This window comes from Cygnus olor, chromosome 1 (genome assembly GCF_009769625.2).
Source record: "Cygnus olor isolate bCygOlo1 chromosome 1, bCygOlo1.pri.v2, whole genome shotgun sequence".
Classification (NCBI taxonomy): Eukaryota; Metazoa; Chordata; class Aves; order Anseriformes; family Anatidae; genus Cygnus; species Cygnus olor.
The window spans coordinates 26,972,444-26,991,579 of NC_049169.1; the positions used below are offsets into that span (position 1 = coordinate 26,972,444).

The 19,136-nt window shown below is 40.7% G+C and overlaps 1 protein-coding gene across 4 annotated transcripts in view; it reads right to left on the reverse strand.

The window, feature by feature from the left end:
• MET (MET proto-oncogene, receptor tyrosine kinase) overlaps positions 1 to 19,136 on the reverse strand; it is a 91,951-nt gene that overhangs the window by 32,414 nt on the left and 40,401 nt on the right. For all 4 annotated transcript variants that reach the window (XM_040550288.1, XM_040550263.1, XM_040550273.1 and 1 more), the window contains exons 4-10: positions 12,420 to 12,554; positions 10,849 to 11,022; positions 5,503 to 5,663; positions 4,156 to 4,258; positions 3,790 to 3,926; positions 1,141 to 1,305; positions 178 to 277 (exon numbers count right to left, since the gene is read on the reverse strand). In XM_040550288.1, coding sequence (XP_040406222.1) covers positions 178 to 277; positions 1,141 to 1,305; positions 3,790 to 3,926; positions 4,156 to 4,258; positions 5,503 to 5,663; positions 10,849 to 11,022; positions 12,420 to 12,554 — 975 coding nt within the window. The remainder of the gene's footprint in view (positions 1 to 177; positions 278 to 1,140; positions 1,306 to 3,789; positions 3,927 to 4,155; positions 4,259 to 5,502; positions 5,664 to 10,848; positions 11,023 to 12,419; positions 12,555 to 19,136) is intronic.

Genomic DNA, 19,136 nt, shown 5'->3' on the forward strand with positions numbered 1-19,136 from the left:
GTTTTGCCTACACAAAACTATGTTTCCACTGAAATGCTCTTTAAAGAAAACATCAAAAAGTTGGTGGAAGCCCTGTAGTTTCAAGGCAAAAATTGAAGTGTTTTGACTGAAAATTCTGTGCCATTCACAACATGAAGATGACAAGATAACAGATTGTCTTCTCCAAGACTGACTCACCACAGAGAAGTTCATTCCCAGTTTAGGTACAGTAATCACCATCTGAGGAAAGCACACTGAGTTCAAGTTGATTCCCTGAGCTGTGATTGTACTTCCACCACTAGGGAAAATTAAAAGAAGAAGAAAAAAAAAAAAAAAAGATAAGTAGGATAATGATACATCTGCTATGATAAACTTAATTACAAATTATATTTTAGAGTAAATGACAACATAAAACCAGAATTAAGGATACACAGGGTGATGCAAATGCATAGCTCTGAGCAGTGATATTATTTTTCTGTGAAACAAAATTTACGCTTGTTATAACAACTAACCATATACAAGAAAAGAAAATTAATTTTAAATACTGTGGTATGCCAGGATATAAAACAAATGTGTGTGCATTTAAAAGAGAGTGCATTTAATATTTTCTAACTTACTTGTTGCTTTCAGTGGTGCTGAAAAAAGTGTCTTTTTTACTGCTGACATTTTTTTGGCAAAGGCAGATGGCTTGGATTAGAGCTACTGAGACCATAAATATGTCACTTAAAAACACACACATACTACCATACATATATATTCATAATATTTATGTATTGCTGGATTTAGACTATTTTAAAATCCATTTGCTCTCCTGAGCACCGCTGACTTGTCACATTAAATGATTTTCCTCACTAATCAGTGTAATGTCCAGACACAGTGTAGGAGACCCACTTAGCTGTATAGTAGGTATCTCAGCAGGACATCACAGGTACAGTCGGCAGCAGCTAGGAGTTAAATCACATAAAGAACAGAGGTGCCCTTCCCCCTTCTCCTTCACCTCTGAAAGGAAATGATCTGCCCTCTGCAACTGCACCATAATAGAAGCAATTGGCATGGCAGATAGAGATAAAAATGCAATTTCTTTTGATAGATTGCTACACAGCACAGCCATTCTTCTTTCATTCATTACTTCTCTTATTTCTATGAGAAACTTTTACTCACCTAAGAAAAGATTTGGCTGGATGAATGTTTAAAACAACGGGGTCTTCTCTGTAGGTGAAATGACCTTTCGCTTCTCGGCTAGCTTCGTCGATCCCCACCCTCACGCGATATTCCTGGGGGATTCGTTGTGCTGGAGTGTAGCACTCTACCGTGCTCACTGATATGCTGGAAGGACAGAAAAGTGCTTGCTTGTCAGCACTGTAAAACACAGACGCTGTTTAAAACATTATCATTTAGTAAGCTGCAAACCCACCTAAGAATCCACATGTGAAAAAATGCCATTGTTTACCACGTTGGATGATCACATTGCAGAAAATAAGCAAGGTGTGGTGTAGAAACAAGAGCAACACTTCTTAGGTTCCATATTCACCTCAGTTTGACTGACTCGCACCTTGCCTGGTGGAAGGCATTTCCCCAGTGCCTGTGACAGCCATGTCAAGCCCTGCACTGTGCAAGGGTGGCTTCCAGCCTGGAAAATGAGAGCATGCTCCAGGTTCAAGGAGAAAGACTTGTTCTGCTGTAACCAAGAGGTTATGTCTTTCTCTTTCCAATTCACGGGATTTACACTGTGTTAAAAAAAAAAAACTCAGGAAAAAGGGCTGGCAGGGTATATACACTATCTTTTCAGACGCATGCTGCACTGGGTGCACGCTGGCTCCAGACACGGCTGAGGGAAAGGCAGGAGAGGGTAAGGAGAAGAGAGGAGAGGGTGAAAATTTATGAAGAGCTGACCAGATCCAGCCCAGAAGCAGAGTCTCAGGGATATTTGCCTTTCACTCTTTCTTTCACTTCTTCTGGAAGTCCTTCTCCCATCCTGAGCTCAGTGGGTGAGTGAGCAGCAGAGGGATGAAGAATCCTGGAGCTTGGAGCACATGAACCATGGCCACAGGGAGCAGGGCACATCAGAGGCAAGGGTAACAACTGACTGGAGAAGTAAATATAATTCCAGTGGTTGGGTTCAGTGATTTGGACCAACCCACATCCAGGAGCCCTTCACGTGAGGACGTTCTCAAAGGATGTGAGCGACTGTTTCCAAATTAGACAAGAGGGGCATTTGCTGCCACTTCTAAAGCTTTCCAGGAAGGCAGTGTTCACTGTCTGCTGTTGGGGTTAGTGGTTCATCTGCAAGTATCTAGAAGTTTCACCATCTTTTAAAGAAAAAAAAAGCCAACTTGATCTAGCTATGCTCAGAACTGGGCAATGCTCCCAAAAGCAAACATACAGTCAGTTTAGGTAGAGGAACACCTATCCTGAAAAAGCGCTCAAAATCTGCATAGATGTCTCCAGACAATTTTGCTAGTGAGAAGGGGAGTGCTGGGGTTGCTTACCGGGTAAGCCCCAGGGAAGGTTTGATACCTAGAGGTCCCCCTGACTGAAGCAGATGTCTGACTCTGAGCTGGCGGTCATCTCATCCCCACAGTTAGGTGTCTCAAATGGATCAGATGAATCATTCCCCAAAGGTTCATATATTTGTCCATTAGCTGACCAGCTGAGATGATATCAATAAATCCCATCCTAAAGTATTAAGTAGCAGCTGAACATCTTGGTAGTGATTAAATATCAGTCTTGAATACCTAAATCCCTTTGTTGATTTAGTCAGGAAACTTGGCTGATTTGATCAAGAACATACAATAAATCATTTAGCAGCAAGGAATAAAATTCATCTCTCCTGACTTTAAGTCTGACGTTAACTAATAGGCTACTGCTTCTCTGCATCCTCTGCAAGTGTGATGTTTCACCACTATGACATTCCATAATATTTAGGAGAGACCCAAAATTTAGATAAATTGCAGGACACCCTGTTTCTGGAACGTGGTGCACCTGATTCTGCCCTTGGCTGTGAAGGTGACAATTCTGTTCACTCCAGTGGGAGCCACCCTACTGTACCCAACAAGAGGACAAAGCAGGATTTGCATCATGGTAGAATGGTTATTGAATTCAGAGTACTTGACAGCCCATAGCAGAGAATCTGTGCTTATTATTTAACTTTACATTCTGATAAGATTCAATGCATTTCCACACATAGCATGTTGAAGGTTCTTGACTGAGCTCCTACTGGATCCAGTTCAGAGCCGTACAGAAATTTTGTCTCAGTCCTCAAAACTATTTTATACATTGCAGGAAGAGTCCCAAACTGATGCTGTCTCCAGTTAGAAGGCAGTTCAATGATAGTAGCACAGAAACACCTGCTCTGACACATAGGATACAGTTCTACACAGGTCTCATGTTGGCCAGGAAGAAATGGCAACCTGCACCCAGTGCTCATGAGATGTTCACTGGATGCTGCTGCACTAACAGTAGCTCTGACTGTAGAAGAGGGGATTGAGCATGTGGGAATGAGAATGACAAAAATGATAAAAAATGGGTAATTTCTAGTCTGTCAGAAGCTGATTTGCTATTTTTCAATGCAATGTTTTAATGAGGGTGATTAGGCATTACAGAATAAACAAATCTTCCAGGGAACTGTAGTCCTTTCTAGGAAGATTCTAGACATCCTAAACTCAGGACCTAGTCCCGAACTGAATACTTACTGCAGTCTCTATACTCTGATATGTAGTGTTAGGAGAGGAGAGCAGTGTTTTGTACACCAAGACATTTTAATCAACACATTTCAATATTAAAGCCATCACTTCTTTGTAAACACATTACCTTTTCAAGATGCATGGTTTCTCACCAACAAAAATCTTTCTGGATTTTCCACTGTTTAGGTATTTGCCAGCTACCGTTAGCAATGTTCCTCCAGATTTGGGGCCATAGGTGGGAGAGATACTTGTTATTATAGGATTCTGAGGGGAGTAAAAACAAGAAGAAAGGACTGCTAAATTATGTTTCCGTATTTTCAAAATATGAAGAGGAAGGATCTTCATACATTTCTTAGCACTTCCAAGAAGTAATAATAAAGCAAACGGTAATATAGAATATAGAATTACCAGACTGGATAAGACTCATGAGGATTCTTCTTCCAGTTCATATTGAAGCTAATTAGACAGTAAAGTTTTTAATTATAGCACTTACCACGTAAGAAAATGTATTGAATAACGTTTTTCCGTGTCCAACAGAAACACTACTGGATATATTAAAACTTGCATTTTTTGCAGCAGGAACTGTGCATTCCAGCCTTTGGAAAGCAAAGAAAAAAACAGGATTACTTTTTTTTTTCTTTCCTGGCTTGATCATTTTGTATTAAAATTGAACCAAATCAAACTCATAATAATCCAGGATCCATACTGAAAAATTCATCAATCCATGTGTGTCAGGAAAAAACAACCAACCAACCAACCAAAAACAAACCAAAAGCAACAACAACAACAACAAAAAAACACAGCTAAAAGAACTGTTATCTTCTTCTTTAATACTAAATAAACATTATGGTGTTTAAACATAGCCAGAGAAAATGATTTTAGTATATGAAATAGATTTCTGAAAAAAGCATGCTGGAGAAAACAAATACCTCCCATTCAATGGCTGGTTTGATTTTTGGAATTTTCCTTTAGTGTTAGATTTTGGCAGACAACAGGATTGTTTCCTATACTGATTTGCTGTCTAAATTTAAATATTACCAAAATTTGAACTTTTGTAGCGGTATGTGCCAATGAACTACATTACATTTACAGTGTCTCATATATGAGCTATTCTCCTTATAACATCTAGTTTGCATTGAGACTGTTCAGAACAGCAGTTAGGAAAGAGCTCAAGACTGCTGGAGGATGACCTCTCTGCTGCTATAAATGTGGCTAGGGAAGCCATGCCGTGCTTTGCACATAGCTTTGTTAGGACACAGCTGAATGCTCTGAATTGAGAGAGGATATTCATTGAACTTACTATTTCTCTGAGATAACAACCAGAATAACCTCCGTCTTGAATTTAAGCAATTATTCCACTGTCTTGAATACATATTCCCGAGGAGGAGGAGAGGTACTACAGAGGGTCATGAGCCTCTTGATGACCAAATACTTGCATCTTCTCACATTCTCCATCTCACAGATCCTCACAGATCAGGAAGATGGAGGTGACATACCTGAGCCCTACAGGATCCTGGCTGAAGGAACCTGCCACCTTTTCATACCTTTGAATAGTTTCATTTTTCCAGCTCCCACAAGTGTTGAACAGCATTTTGCAGGCAAATCAGAATAAGCTGCTGCAAGAGCTATCGGCAGTCGCTAGATATACTGGATCTGTCTTTGGAGCACTGTTTTCATGGGGAACTTATCAAACCAGGGGATTGTTTAACACCTAAATTTTCTGTGTGAAATTTCAGAATTGAAGGATGATACCCATTGACTGAACGTTTGTATCATTACATAATCCATACCACATAAAGAACATTTCTATAAAGGAAACTTCATATTTTAGGTTTCTTACTTGTTTTTGTTGCTAGACTTTGCTTCCAGAGAACAAATTTGTCCTCCAATATGGACTACTGTATTTTTTAATTCAAATCTATTATTTTTGCTGAATCCAAAGTCCCATCCACACAGTGTCAGTTTTGTCCCGCCTTCTAAGGGAGCGCTGCTCGGGAGAATCTGTTAAAAAATATTTCGTTACTTACATCAGGTTTTCTCAAACTTCAAATGGAGTTAAAGAATGTGCAAAGGAATAATTTTAGAAAAGCATTTCTTCTGGCAGACTATGTCCTACCATTCATCTTAATTGTTCTTCACCTTTCATTTGTCACATTATGAGCTTTCTCTGACAGTAGCAATAAATAACAAAACCTATACTAGAAAGCTTTGAAGGATAGTGTTTAGGGGCACTGAACAAGCTGTGCATTGTAATAGTCTTTTAAATCCTGCCGTTCTTGTCTTTCACATCTTATTTCTGGCATGTTAAACATACAATGTACTTATTTTGTTAGAAGCTGAATGCTGAACACAAAAGAGTCCCCAAATGACCATTTTTTGTTAGCTTGATGAAAGTCAGATTCATAGTGAAGTAGCTTCAAAGACACCAAAATCTGATATTGCATTGGCTGTGATAAAGTTAACGTGACTTCTGCTATTCTTTCCTTAAATCTTTTACGTTTGGTCACCTCTAATTCCGAGTTAAAAATAAACTACCTCTCAGCAACACAGAGACAATCTACAAAGGAAATGCTTTTTTTTTTTCTTTTTTTTTTTTTTTTCTTCTGTATATTGTAAATTGTCCTGTAAAATATAACAATGGTGGGAAAAATGTAGGAACACTATAGAGGTCTTGCAAAAACTCAGTAAAAGTGCTGGTCAGTACTGCCAGTAAAGGAATAAAAAAGTCATTGGTTTAGGGTTTATGGGGACTTTTAACAATAATGCATCATTTTGCAAACGTATCAGTACTACTGGACAAACAACAGAGAATGAAAGACTGAATTTATACTTGTGGTCATAGTGCCTGAACGTCTTAGACTTAAGGCTTTAGTGATAGTAATTTTGCCCATAAAATGTAATACAGCTGTGCCTTTCAAAGGACCTGACTTCATTTTCAAGCTGAAAAGAAAGTGTTTGAGAGATACTTGGCTATTATTTCATCTGGAAATCCAGTAAGACAGCACATTTCTTTTCAACTCTCTTGTAGCTGTACTTCCAGACTCTCACAAATGAACTATTGTAGATAGAAAGGCAGCATAAGAATACTTCAAAAGAATTAAACCATATATTCTGTATGGGGAAATTTACTGCCCCCATTAGAAAGCAGACAAAGAGTCTGATCTAAAATGCACTGAAGTCAGTAGGAATCTTTTCTACTTTAATGAGGTTTGGATCAGCTCTCAGTGAGCACAGGAGAGGGAACCTACGCAGGAACAGTGCTTTTGCACAAATCCTATAAAAAAGGAGTGATGTTCACACAGACCTCTGTCAACGAATGCTGCAGCTTAGTGTGGGGAGCATCCTGTGGAGCCTGTGCCATTCCCAAATTTAAGTTTCCTTTTTTTTTTCCTCTTCAGAATCTGGATTGGCTTCAGATAATATTTTTCCACTCCACTTAATATCTCAGCACAATATCTATTTTTGGAATTACAAAACTAAAATTGCTCTGTGGGGGTACAGGATGTCTTGTGTTTTGTGCAATAATGCATAGACTTCTGGCATTTGAGGAGACCGAAATGTAATCCATTAAGTTAGCAAAATAAGGGGGTTAAAACCAGGCTTCACAAAGCCATACAGAATCAAAAACTAAGGCACTTATCTGCTTTTGAGTGATCTTACCTGCCAAGACTTGTGATAGCAGCCCATGTGCCTTAACTGAGGGAAAATGAAAGTATTTACTGTGTTCTACTAGCAAATTTAGGAGGTATGACTTCAAAGTAGAGCAAAAACCAAAAACAAACAGAAAAAACAACCCACCCCCAAACTTGTACTTTTGTATTTGAGCTCTCAAAAAATTCCCCTAGAGTGTTTTTATGCACTCCTTTATTTATTTAATTTGTTTTGTATGTTGAAACCACTGCAAGTCAAGAGTGGTTTCCAAGACTTTTCCTTGGGAGAGATGACAGGAATGAGCAGTGAACCTCCTGGACTTTGAACCAAGGCATTTGTAGGCATCGTCTTTGCACTTGCATTGTGCAGGTAGTAACAGAAAATAAGCAAAGCCCAAATCAGTTATAAATGCAATGAAAACTATTGAAAATTCTCTCTGGCCAGGAAACCCCACTGACAACCTGGAGTAAGTCCTTCTGTGAGGCCTGAAGTTCTGCATGTCCCTGCTGCTCCCTGGGCTTTGGGTTATGGGGGAGAAGGCTTTTTCTAAAAATGTTAAAGATTGTGTTTTTCTTTTGTTTATGTTAACAGCCATTATGCTAATATCCACTCACATACCTTATAAATTGTTGGAAGAAAATATCTATTTATTAAAGTTTCAACAGCCCATTCATTTTAATTAAGAGGCAAGAACATGCACAGGCCACATTTGAAATTTCCAGCAGAACCTCCAATCTAAACAGGCAGCAGAGGGCTTGATGTTCTTGATACTTCTGAGATAAAAGCTGACTAAAATGACTCACTTTAAAAACAACAACAAACCATCCCAGGTTTTTAACCACAACAAAGAATCCGAAGGGAGACCAGTTTATTTTTCCTTTTATGCAGTTCACCTCTCAGCGTGACCTGAACTCCGCATGCAGATGCCAGCAATTTGTTTCATTACGGAGTTACCTCCAATGCGACTCCTCAGAGTCCCCCAGCGTTCCTTCAGTTTGGGCTGACAAAAACGTGTTCCAGTGCTAGCAGGGGCCAAAGGTGGAGGCAGGTCCATGAGGTACACTGCCCAGCTGTGTTTGGGGCTGAGCCGGGCAGGGATGCAGAGCTACTCCCCACCACCCAATGGCTCCAAGGAAAAGTACTTAAAGCAGGGCAGAGGCCTGAAGGGTCAGCAGGACCAATGGGAGAACATTGTGCTTCCCCTGTGTCATTCCTCCTGAGAGGAATATCTCATCTTTTTTATTCTTTTTTTTTTTTTTATTTATTTTTCCACTGTGCACTGGTCTGTGTAATAACCTGGGAAAACTTTGCTGAACTTATCTAGTGTCCTTTGGATCAGACCCTCTGTGTTACCCTCAGGTTAAAATGCTCATATGACCTATCCTAAGCAATCTGTGCCTCTGAAATCAGCAAAATATTAAGGGGAGTAGGACAGAATTTCAAATACTACGCAAAGCAGGTCATCCTCTGTTTGTTAGGAACAAAACAAGCTTGTTTCTCATATTTTATGCATATGGGTTTAAAGACAGATCAGAAGATGATGAATAATCTGTTTTATATTTTTTTTCAGTAATAATGTTAAATGTCATGGTCCAGCAGAGCATGAAATCTGTCTTAACAGCTAGCAATCCAAAGGGATTTGAGTACTCAGCTGCATTTTTTTTTCTTTACAAGCCTTCTAGAAGCAACTTCCACTGATGTGGGCATACAGTAAATCAAGATTCCCTTCAAGACCCATCAGTGCCACAGATCCATGTTCATTACAGGGGCAGACTGGGCTTGTGCTGAGCGGGCAGGGCTTGAGCTGTGTGTGGGGAAGCGTAAGCACGTGGCCAGCCCCATGCCTGCTCTCGCTGCCCACATCTATGGCCCGATCCATCAGATGAGTTCTCCCAGCAACTCCAGAGGGACTCGAGAGGTGGCTCTGGGGACACACCTCTTGGTCAGCGCGTCTCTGCATGGGCTCCAGGTGCTTGCTTCTTGAAGCTGCCGAGCGCACAGACTCTGGGTTGAAACCAGAGAGGGCTGTGTGAGCTCAGCACCTCTGAAAGCCAGAAACAAGGCAGTTCTGAACCTTAGAAATGTTTTTGGATGCATGGCAAGCCACAGCAGCTGTTGGAAATTTTTGCTGAGAGAAAATGTTAAGGGTTGCTGCTTATGCTTGAGCTCTAGGAAAGACAAAACAAGCTATGCAGGGCAGGTGTGAGCAGTTCGGTTCTGCAGAGGTATATAAAAATGGGCCAGGACTAATCCCCAGTGCATGCCTTTGTATCAGTGATTCACAGTCTCTTAAAAATTGGGGGCAGAAAGGACAATTTGATCATCTACTGCAGCTTTTCTGAAATGGCTGAGTTCTTGTATAAAGTGAAAGTAAATGATTCACATTTGGAATAGCGGATTTTTTATACCTCCTTTGCCCAAAGGTAAATGGTAACTGAAGGCAAGGCAAACACACTTACACTCATGCTCACACACACACATCTCTCCATCCATTTTGGGTATGATTCCTAGAATGCTTCATTGTCTGTTCAGTGAATTTTGTCTGATTTAGCCCTAAATTTTGTATCTGAAAGATGAAGAATACCACCCCTGAAAACAAGTTTCTATATTACTATTGAATTCAAACTTTTATAGCAGTTTTGCTTGGCTACTCTTAAAAAAAGCTGTTGTCCATGAAATCATCTGCCCAGTTGAAAGAAAACACTATTTGCTAAGGAAGAACTATTGCTTCCCCTTCTCCCTGAGAGTTTAGCATGTCAAAGTTTCATTTCTGTTTGCAAGCTGTATACCCAGAGGAAAATGTATTTTTTTGCCACACAGTATAGTTTAAATGTGTTAAAAGTAAGTAGGTGCAAGTGCTACCAGAAGGCTCTCCGCTTGTTCCTCCCTCAGTGTACCAGTCCATCTGCTGCTCCCTGAGCCTTGGCCTTCACAGCCGTGTTGCACCTCACTTGAAGCGATTCGGTTAAACGTACAGTCTGCCCGTCAAAATCTCACATCAACCGTAGCTAAATGAAAACAGGGGCGAGCCAGCAGGGCTCTGTGCTCATCTGCACGGCGTTGTCCCTGTATGCTCCTCACAGGAGCCCACGGAGAGCAGCCTCTGGCTGTCCCTTCTGCCAGGGCGAAGCTGCTGGCTTGCTCCCCTCCAGCTGCCACATCCGTTGTGAGAGAGAGCAGGCACTTCATTTGCCATAAGTGCATAAAAATAAGAAGTGGAATGAGCATGGGAACTCCTCTGTTTGCTTCTCATGCTCACCAACAGGGCATCTGAGGGCACCTCTTCCTATATATTTACCCCAAAGACTCATCCAACCCTTTAGGCTCCTGATGCAGTGCCTAAACAATGATGGCCACACCGCAGGCCGCATGGCGGGTGCTGCTGGGCCTGAAGGGCTCTGCCAGCTCAGGGTTTCCAAGGGGTGGTGGGCAGGCTGCCCTTCACCCCACACACCACCCCAGACACTGGTATGGTCCCCCAGATGCCGTGTATTTGAAATGACGTGGAGGTGAATACCAGAAGCATGTATTTTACCTCGTAGACTCTTGGCAAGCAGGTCTCCTGGGTCCAGGTCCCTCCAGCGCACTCTGGAGACCTCAGGCACCGCTCGCCGCACCAGCCGCACCGCATGAAGGCAGGTGCCAGCAGGCACTGGCTGCAGGACTGGAAATGGTGGCAGCCCGGCCCGTTCAGTGGCACCTTGGTTATCTGTCAGTGGAAAGAGATGGTGTACAGAGCCTTTGAATGCGCACACTCGCCGCTGAGGAAAGTCTCAATTTATGCAGCGCGCTGTGGCACTACTCAGATTTCAGCTGTGCAAGTTGTGGTGCGGCTTCTCTTTAGCTCGGTAATTATAGGATCTTATAAGTAATTTAAGTGACATGATTTTAAATTCACTTGGGAGAAACCCTAAAGGCATCTTAATGTTATATACAGTTACTACCAGCATCTGGTGTTTACAGCAAGATAGCATTTTTTTGCTGATGGAAAAAGAAAACAGCAGCATGCTCCTCCCAGTTCTGTAGCAATTCTTGGAAAAAACAGTGTGTCTCAGTATGTCTTAGTTCATATGTTTATAAAAATAGGCATGATGGCTATTTCAACTTTGGTGAGGCTACATTAATTTCTGTGACACACTGGGCACACGACTGACCAAGTACTTGGTGTTTAACGCATACCATCAAAAAACCTAACCTGTATAAAAACATGAATTAAAATTTATGATAATTTTCAAAATATCCAAATAGGTATGATAATAGTCACTCTAAATATCAGAAGTTATCTTTGATCAAAGTATTAATACTAGCATTTAATTACATCACTATATAATTTATACTTCAGTACCTTTCTTAAACATTTTTGGGACATTTTCTTTGAAGGTTACTCTTGCAAATAGCTCATAGTTTCTAGTAAATGATTAATAACCATCTTTAGTAATGGCTGATTAATTTCTTTAAATTCTTATAGAACTCAAGAGGTCAAATTATTGCTTATGGTTAAGATTTAGGATTATCTGTAATATTATCTGCTAACGCAATGATGTTCTAAATCCACCTGATAATGCACATCCTAGTTATGACAATAGCATATTTATGATAACTCTTCATCTTTTATTAACCCTTTATAAACTGCCTGATAAAATAATCTTCAAACCTTACCAAGAACAACATCTCCAATTTTAAACATACCCACATAACACTTGCACACACAACCCTCTTAAAAAAGTTATAAAGTTATGACACAAACCAACAAAAGCCAGGAAATTCTGAACACCATTCTTTTCTTAAGCCATTGTGTGTTTTTCTTTGCAAGTACTTGAATTAAGGACAGACTTTCAGCTTTAAATTTGCATTTCCTGGCTTTTGTTGGTTTATATCACAGTTCTTACATTATTTAAACATTTCTCAATCTTAGTCTGTTGGTTTGTTTAGTAGGGAAAAAAAGTCTCGGAGGAAACTTGCCCCTCCAGCATTCCCAAGGGAATGGAAGGGCTGGGAGGATGCAGAACATAAAGCAGCAGTGTGAATAGTTGCCCTTAATGAAAGTTGCTGCTTTGTATGCAGGTTTGCACAGAGTGAGGAATGATTAGATTATGCACTGCTCACCTTTTTTCCAGTCACTACCAGGGTATAGCCATCTGCTGCTACTGAGTTCTCAACAACAACCTGGGGAGAGACGGGGTGGGAGTCCAGCTGAAAGCTGACATGTGGAGCTGTGGGCTCTGAACGGGAAACCACTATCTAAGAAAGACAGAAATTCAGAAAATCAGCAGGCAGTGTGTGACACAAATGCTGCTCAACAGCCTCACATCCCTGCCACTTTTCTGCTTGCATTAATTACTTTGCATTACATTGCATAATGTTTTGCATAATGTTCCATCATGATCTGATTAAACCTCTATAAAATCCACTTTATTTAACAGAGCAAAATCATGGCTCTTGGAGGATCCTCAAAATGCATCATGTTTACTAAAATACCAAGGAGTCATTGCTTGCTTTGTGGTCTTTAATTTCAAGTATTTATAAATCAACAATAAAAAGTGAAGATGGGTCACTTAGCCTTGTAGATTTAAGAGTACATGTGAGAAAAAAGAATTTTATCTACAATGTCTATTTAGAGGAAACTCCAGGACTTTGAAGGTCAGACATGTTTCCATTTATTTTCACCTTGGTCCTACAGCTTGAACAGTGCACTGTAGCCTGTGTTGTTACTATCTGGTCATGGTGTATGTGGGGCTGCTGGAGTGCAAAGCTATGGCAGGTGCAGATTGTCACAGTGAGCAGGGCTATGAAGACACAAGCAGTCAGAGCTCGATTCCCAGAGCTGCTGAGATGGCTGTTACTGCAGACAAGCGTTTGGCAAAATCATAGAATCACAGAATCACAGAATGGCTTAGCTTGGAAGGGACCTTAAAGATCATCCAGTTCCAACCCACCTGCCACGGGCAGGGATGCCACCCACTAGATCAGGCTGGACACCTTGAGGTCTAACTCCTGCTTATTTCTGTGGGAGCTGGGTGTCCAGGACAGTCTTGGCACCTCTTAAGCAACAGGGAGAGTAGGAAGCTCTCTGGAAGATGTTCCAAAAGAGAAGCCTAATTTAGTTGTCCTGAAGCCCCTTTGCAAGAGCACTTTCTCTCTTGATTTCAGAAGATCTTAGGAAGATTAGTCACACCAGTATGAAATTCCCCCACTAGTCATCTCTCTTCATCTTAAGTTACCTAAATACTTCTGAGAATTTGGGCCTACTCCTGCAAATGCATGCTTAACTTTACTACTGTAACTTTGTTGACTTTAATGGGATGAGTCATGGCTGTTAAGCACAGGCATAAAGCATCTGCAGATTGGGGTGGATATTTGATAGCAAGATTTTATAGGCTTGGGCCTGCAATCCAGAAGGATGTGCACCCAGTGCGATAGCATCAGGCAACAAAGGCAGAGGATTGTTTACATAAGGGAAGATCATGTTCATGTTTCAAAAGCTGCATCACGTGTAGTTTACTTAAGGAATTTAGATAATCAGCATTTGTTGAGAAGTTGAGATTCAATGGAGTTCATTATTTAAAAAGATCGAAGCCATTTTGGAAATAACTTGTATGTCAAAAGTTTCATTTTTTCCTATAATGAAGCTTTTCTCCTGACTCCTAAGGCAGCATCAGAACAGCCAGGACATTGACTTACATGATTTCACTGGCATTTTGCACTGCCAAGGTCTTTCAGCAAGGGGGCTGACTCCAAGACTCGACTTAGAGATGCTGTAATTACAGCTGATGTTTTGTTGTAATTCAAGACTTAAATAAAATACATGAGCAGTTAATTCATGGTGATAACTGCTTCACATCTCAAAGATATTTACAGTTTGGGGTTACAAGGGGCTTTTTTTCCCCTTAAAATGAAACTGGCTTTGTTCAAGTATTTGCTATAGGTTTGTTTCACAGTACAGAAAGTACAGCTTTTAGAAATCGATAAGGTCTGATCATTTTCAGTGACACAGAAGTATGGTGTCTGACTCAGTGTTTTAGGGCATGAGCTCTGTTTTTATATTCAGGACAATGAAAAATAGAATGGACTGCAAAGCTGCATGGAAAAGCTTGATTAATGTTGGCATTATGGGGAGAGGTAGCACCACAGCTGCAAATACCTTTTTAGTTGATCATTAGCCATGTCTCATCTCGGATACCCACTGCTATAAAATGCTAAGAATTCTTTTCTATCATTAATCCAGGCTTCCTCTTATTGCCAAGCATTCTTTCTGATTGAGCCACAGTGTTAACCCCTTAAACACATCTGTGTTGCAATCTCAGATGATATATGAAAATCTGGACCCCATCTCTCTACAGTCTTGGAAAATTACTCGGTACTTTAAAAATCAAGTGACCTTTATTGTACTGAGGCTGATAGTCAAATCACCTGCTCAAAGCCCAGGTGGATAGACTTTGACCTCATGACATAAAGGGAGCTCAAATTACACTTCCTAACTCATTTGGAACTATGGAATAAAAGTTTGCAGTTTTCCTAGAACTAATCCACCAGCCTACAGAGTTGCAGTAACAGACTCAAGATGCAAAAAATGCTCTTTCTGGTTCCTATAACTATGCAATTTCTGCACACACCAGCCTAGTCCTTGAAATTCTATCTTACCCTTATCCAACATAATCCTGAAGAGAAAGGCAATTTTAAGACAGTTGCTACAGCATGAAGAAGAGGCTACTTAGGACTCCAGTGTTGTTCTCAGATACCTCTGATTTTTATTGCTTGGGACTGGGCTGGTATGCGTACCTTTTGGCATTGCTGTATTGTGCCCACACTACCATACACGTGCTACTTCTGCAATGGAAATGTTTCAGTGCCACGAAAGGATTTATCTATGCAAAGACTATAAACATGATTATCCAAGTACTGGTGTTTTTTTTTTTTTTTTTTTTTTTTTTTTTTTAATATTTTAATGAGATATTAAGTATTTCTCCAGGACACACAAGAAATGAAAGTATATCTATATGCCTGCACTCAAGCAGTTAGGAGAGAGGGAAGGGCTTGTGCAGACAAACAATTGACTGAAAGAGGACAAACATATGCTAGCTGTAAATGGTCAGCTCTTGCAATAATGAGAAGTCGCCAGAAGTGTTCTGCAAGGGTCTGTGCTGGGATTCGTACTGTTTAATGTAACCATAAATGAGTTTGAAAAGTGGGTGAGCAGTCCAGTGACAAAGTTTGCTGAAGATCTGAAAGTATTCAAGGTGATAAGGATGAGGACAGACTATGAAGGATGGCAAGAGGACTTTGCAAGACAGTGTGTCAAGGCAATAAAATGGCAGGTGAAACACAACAAAGAAGATAAATGTAAAGTGATACATGATAGATAGTTCCAGGAAAATATCATCTCACTGTTCAGCAGCAGTGCAAAAACAAAAGTTAGGAATTATAGAAAAGGATTAGACGACAAATCAGAAAAGATCCTTATGTCATATGAATTCACAGCTTGTCCAGTCCTTGAATTCTCTGGTGCAGTTCTGGTTGCCTCATGACAAAAATAATATGTTAAAATGGGAAGAAGGTTCAGGGAAGGGTAACAAAGGTGATCAAAAGGCTGAAACAAGCAATGACTGGGTTAGAGTGGAAGCGCTGACTTTGTGGGTGGGATGTGGAAAAGACATACAGGACTATAAGTGACATGGAGAGAGTTGCTAGTGGTTGACCATTTACTCTCTTCCAATAAAAGTACTAAATACCATTGAAAAGCAAAAGTAATAGGCATGTTCAAAATAAACAAAAGAGCAAGACTTCCTGTCACTATGTGATGAACCTGTGTGACTCCTTGCCAGAGGATGTAAATGCAATGTACATGGAAAGAACTGAAAAAACAAAACACAGTTGCTCAGGAAATCCCAAGAACTGAAGAACTAGAAATAGTTGGATGCTTGAAGCAGAAGGTATTGCCTATGTTGCCCTGCTCCCTAGGCATCCACTTGTCACCATGGCTGGAGAGAGAACACTGAGCTAGATGGACCTTTGGTTTGATGAACCCATGCAGCTGTTCTCATGCTCTTTTAAATAACCATCCCAAGAAGCACATTCCTAATCATAGCTACAGCTCCAGACATCCTTCTTAAATCAAACACAGTATTTATTTCCCTCTATTTAAGAGAAAAACAAAAAGGTATGCAATCTTTCACTGTGTCTCACTGTGGCTCAATTGACCAACAATTAATTAATTAATATATTATTTAATATATCTTTGATACTGGAAGCCAGTGATCACTTACATTGATGAACAACAAAGTAATTCATTCATATACAATTTCTTTACCATCAGTTAGTATTAATGGTAAGTGAGAAGCCTCAAATCTAGGTTAATTTAAGGATAATATGGCAAATTTAGACTGTAATAACTTGAGTTGAAAAAGAGCATACAACAGCTTCTTTTAAAAATCATTCTGATGCTCAGTTCTGCTAGTCAGCAGGATTGAATTACATATGTTACTGAGTATATGGTGAAATATCTTCTGCAAAAATGAGAGGCCGTCTTAAAGCAATCCCATCTAAGTATCACATTGTTATTTTTTTCCCTAGATGTCTGGCAGGTGGAGGCCATTACCCAGCAGATAGGCTCAGGGTTAACTTTATTGTGTAACGCCTTAAATGCCTTGGGATATGCAGCAAAATCTTGCGGAGGGCACATATGTAGCTCTCTAGATGCTGTATATCACTCTAATCCATGGAGAGTATAATGCTCTGAAGGGTGTAAGCTTCTCTACTTGAACTGAATATTAAAACATGTGTGCTCTCAAAGCAATTATTTGGCAGCAGGTGTTAATTTTAATTTGACTGTTCGGATTTTGCACTATGCACCATTTCATAGTTTTGGGGGGAGCAGGGTACTCTCTTTACCACAGAAGGAGCTGCTATTATAAAACTGTTAAAAGTTGAGTATAGGTATGAAAACGTCACTTACATAATTTTTTGCTGCAGATTTCTGCTAGTTGAAAAAATTATGAAGTGGGAAGGGTTGCAACAATTCACATTCCTACAAACGCATGTGTGCATGCTTTGCATTTAAACACATCATATTGACAGTATTTAGAAGCCAGGTGAATTTCTGGTCCACAGTGGCAGGACAGGAGTGGGCACTGAGTAGGGCAGCTTTTGCAATGACTGCTTCTATCCTGCCATGCTTTCCTCCCAACACTGCCAGGTTTAAGGTCTGTGCTCATGTATTTTGTGACCTCCTCACACTTGCTTCCAACATGGCTTGCCACTTGCTATAGTGGGTTTTGTTACAATTATATTTATCCAATGGGAAAGGAATTAGGTCAAAAGAAGCTTGATCGGTCCATAGGTGGAAATAGCTTCCGCTGTGCTGTGATACAAACTGGAGTTGAATGACTACGCTGAAGGATGCAAAGCTCTGTACCTCCTTGCTGTGCGTCAACTCGTTTTGCTAATAGGCACCAGGGCTTTGAGCCTTGATTACCGAAGCAGCGAGGCCTTTCCGTTTTGCTGTTTGCAAGAGGAGAGCAATGCTGAATGCCTGGCTCTCTTCTTGTTGAATTCTGGGACATGATTTTCCAAGCTCTCTTTGAGTGCAGTTACAAATAAAAAGCAGATGTGATTATTTTTGTCTATACTCATTTCTGTAACATGCATTGTGTTGCCTGGCATGTAATCTATGAAAGCAGCTATGACACATGCTAATTTTTCTCTTTTCAGGGAAATGAGATGTGAGTGTTATAGTTTGGTGTTGTTGTTGATTGTTTTTAATCGTAAGTATTCCCGGGAAATGACTGTGACTGTCAAATATTCTGTACTTGGATAGGAAAGCCAACAGATTTCTGCTCTGCATGTGAAAATCTTCCAAACAATTGATCTGTGAGAGCTGAGTCCCTGTTCCTCATCATACAGAACAGGGTGCACCAAACGAAAAGATAAGGCAGCAGGCGAAGGAATCTCTTCATCATTCAAAGCATGATGAAATTCTGGACATCATTGTCACAGCATACCACGGAGAGCAAAACAACACATAATGGAAAAGAATTCCTTTATGGACTATTAAAGGACTATTAAGGACTACTAAACACCAGACACAGGTTCAATTTCCAGCTCAGGAAATCTCTGGGCCACTGAGTACTAGACACAGGAAGGTGCTGGGAGAAGCACCAGTGTGTGCTTTTACTTGCCCCTATCCATCCTGAAACCTTCATTCTAACCCCATACTTCCTTTCTTAGCTGAAAAATCTGGTTAAAAGTGCTGGGGTGTAATGTGCCCCTAGAACAAAACTTGCTATTCGTTATTGTTCTGTGCCAGGGAGTGCAGGGAGGCCCTGAGGAGGGTGAGCGGCTTGTTGTGCGAGATGCACTCTATGCCAATGAGGACTATATATGCTATCATGCTTTGGTTCTCGTGCCCCAAGCCATATTCAGTCCAGAAGCTGCTCAGACATGACATTGCGTGACCATGTTTTGCTAACGCTTGGCTTCTCAGCTAGAGCTGGCTCATATCCAGCCAGATCAGACAGGACTGCAGCCAGCGTGTGGCTGACTGCATCTCATGGCGTATGTATATGCATGGGAAGACCCTCTCCTTACCTCCAGGAGCAACAGGATGGACATCCTACTACCCCGTAAAGATGAGAGGACACCTGCAGGAGGTCCTCATCCTGCTGGAAGCCCAGTGCTGCCCCACTGAGTTGGAGCATATAGTCAGAAGGTGCCTGGGTGATATGAAACTACTGCCAAAAATGCACATGACGAGAGTGGTTACCTGTAGTACATGTAGTACAAAGCTTACAGGGAAAAGTTTCTCATCCCTCTTCCTGAAGCAGGTAA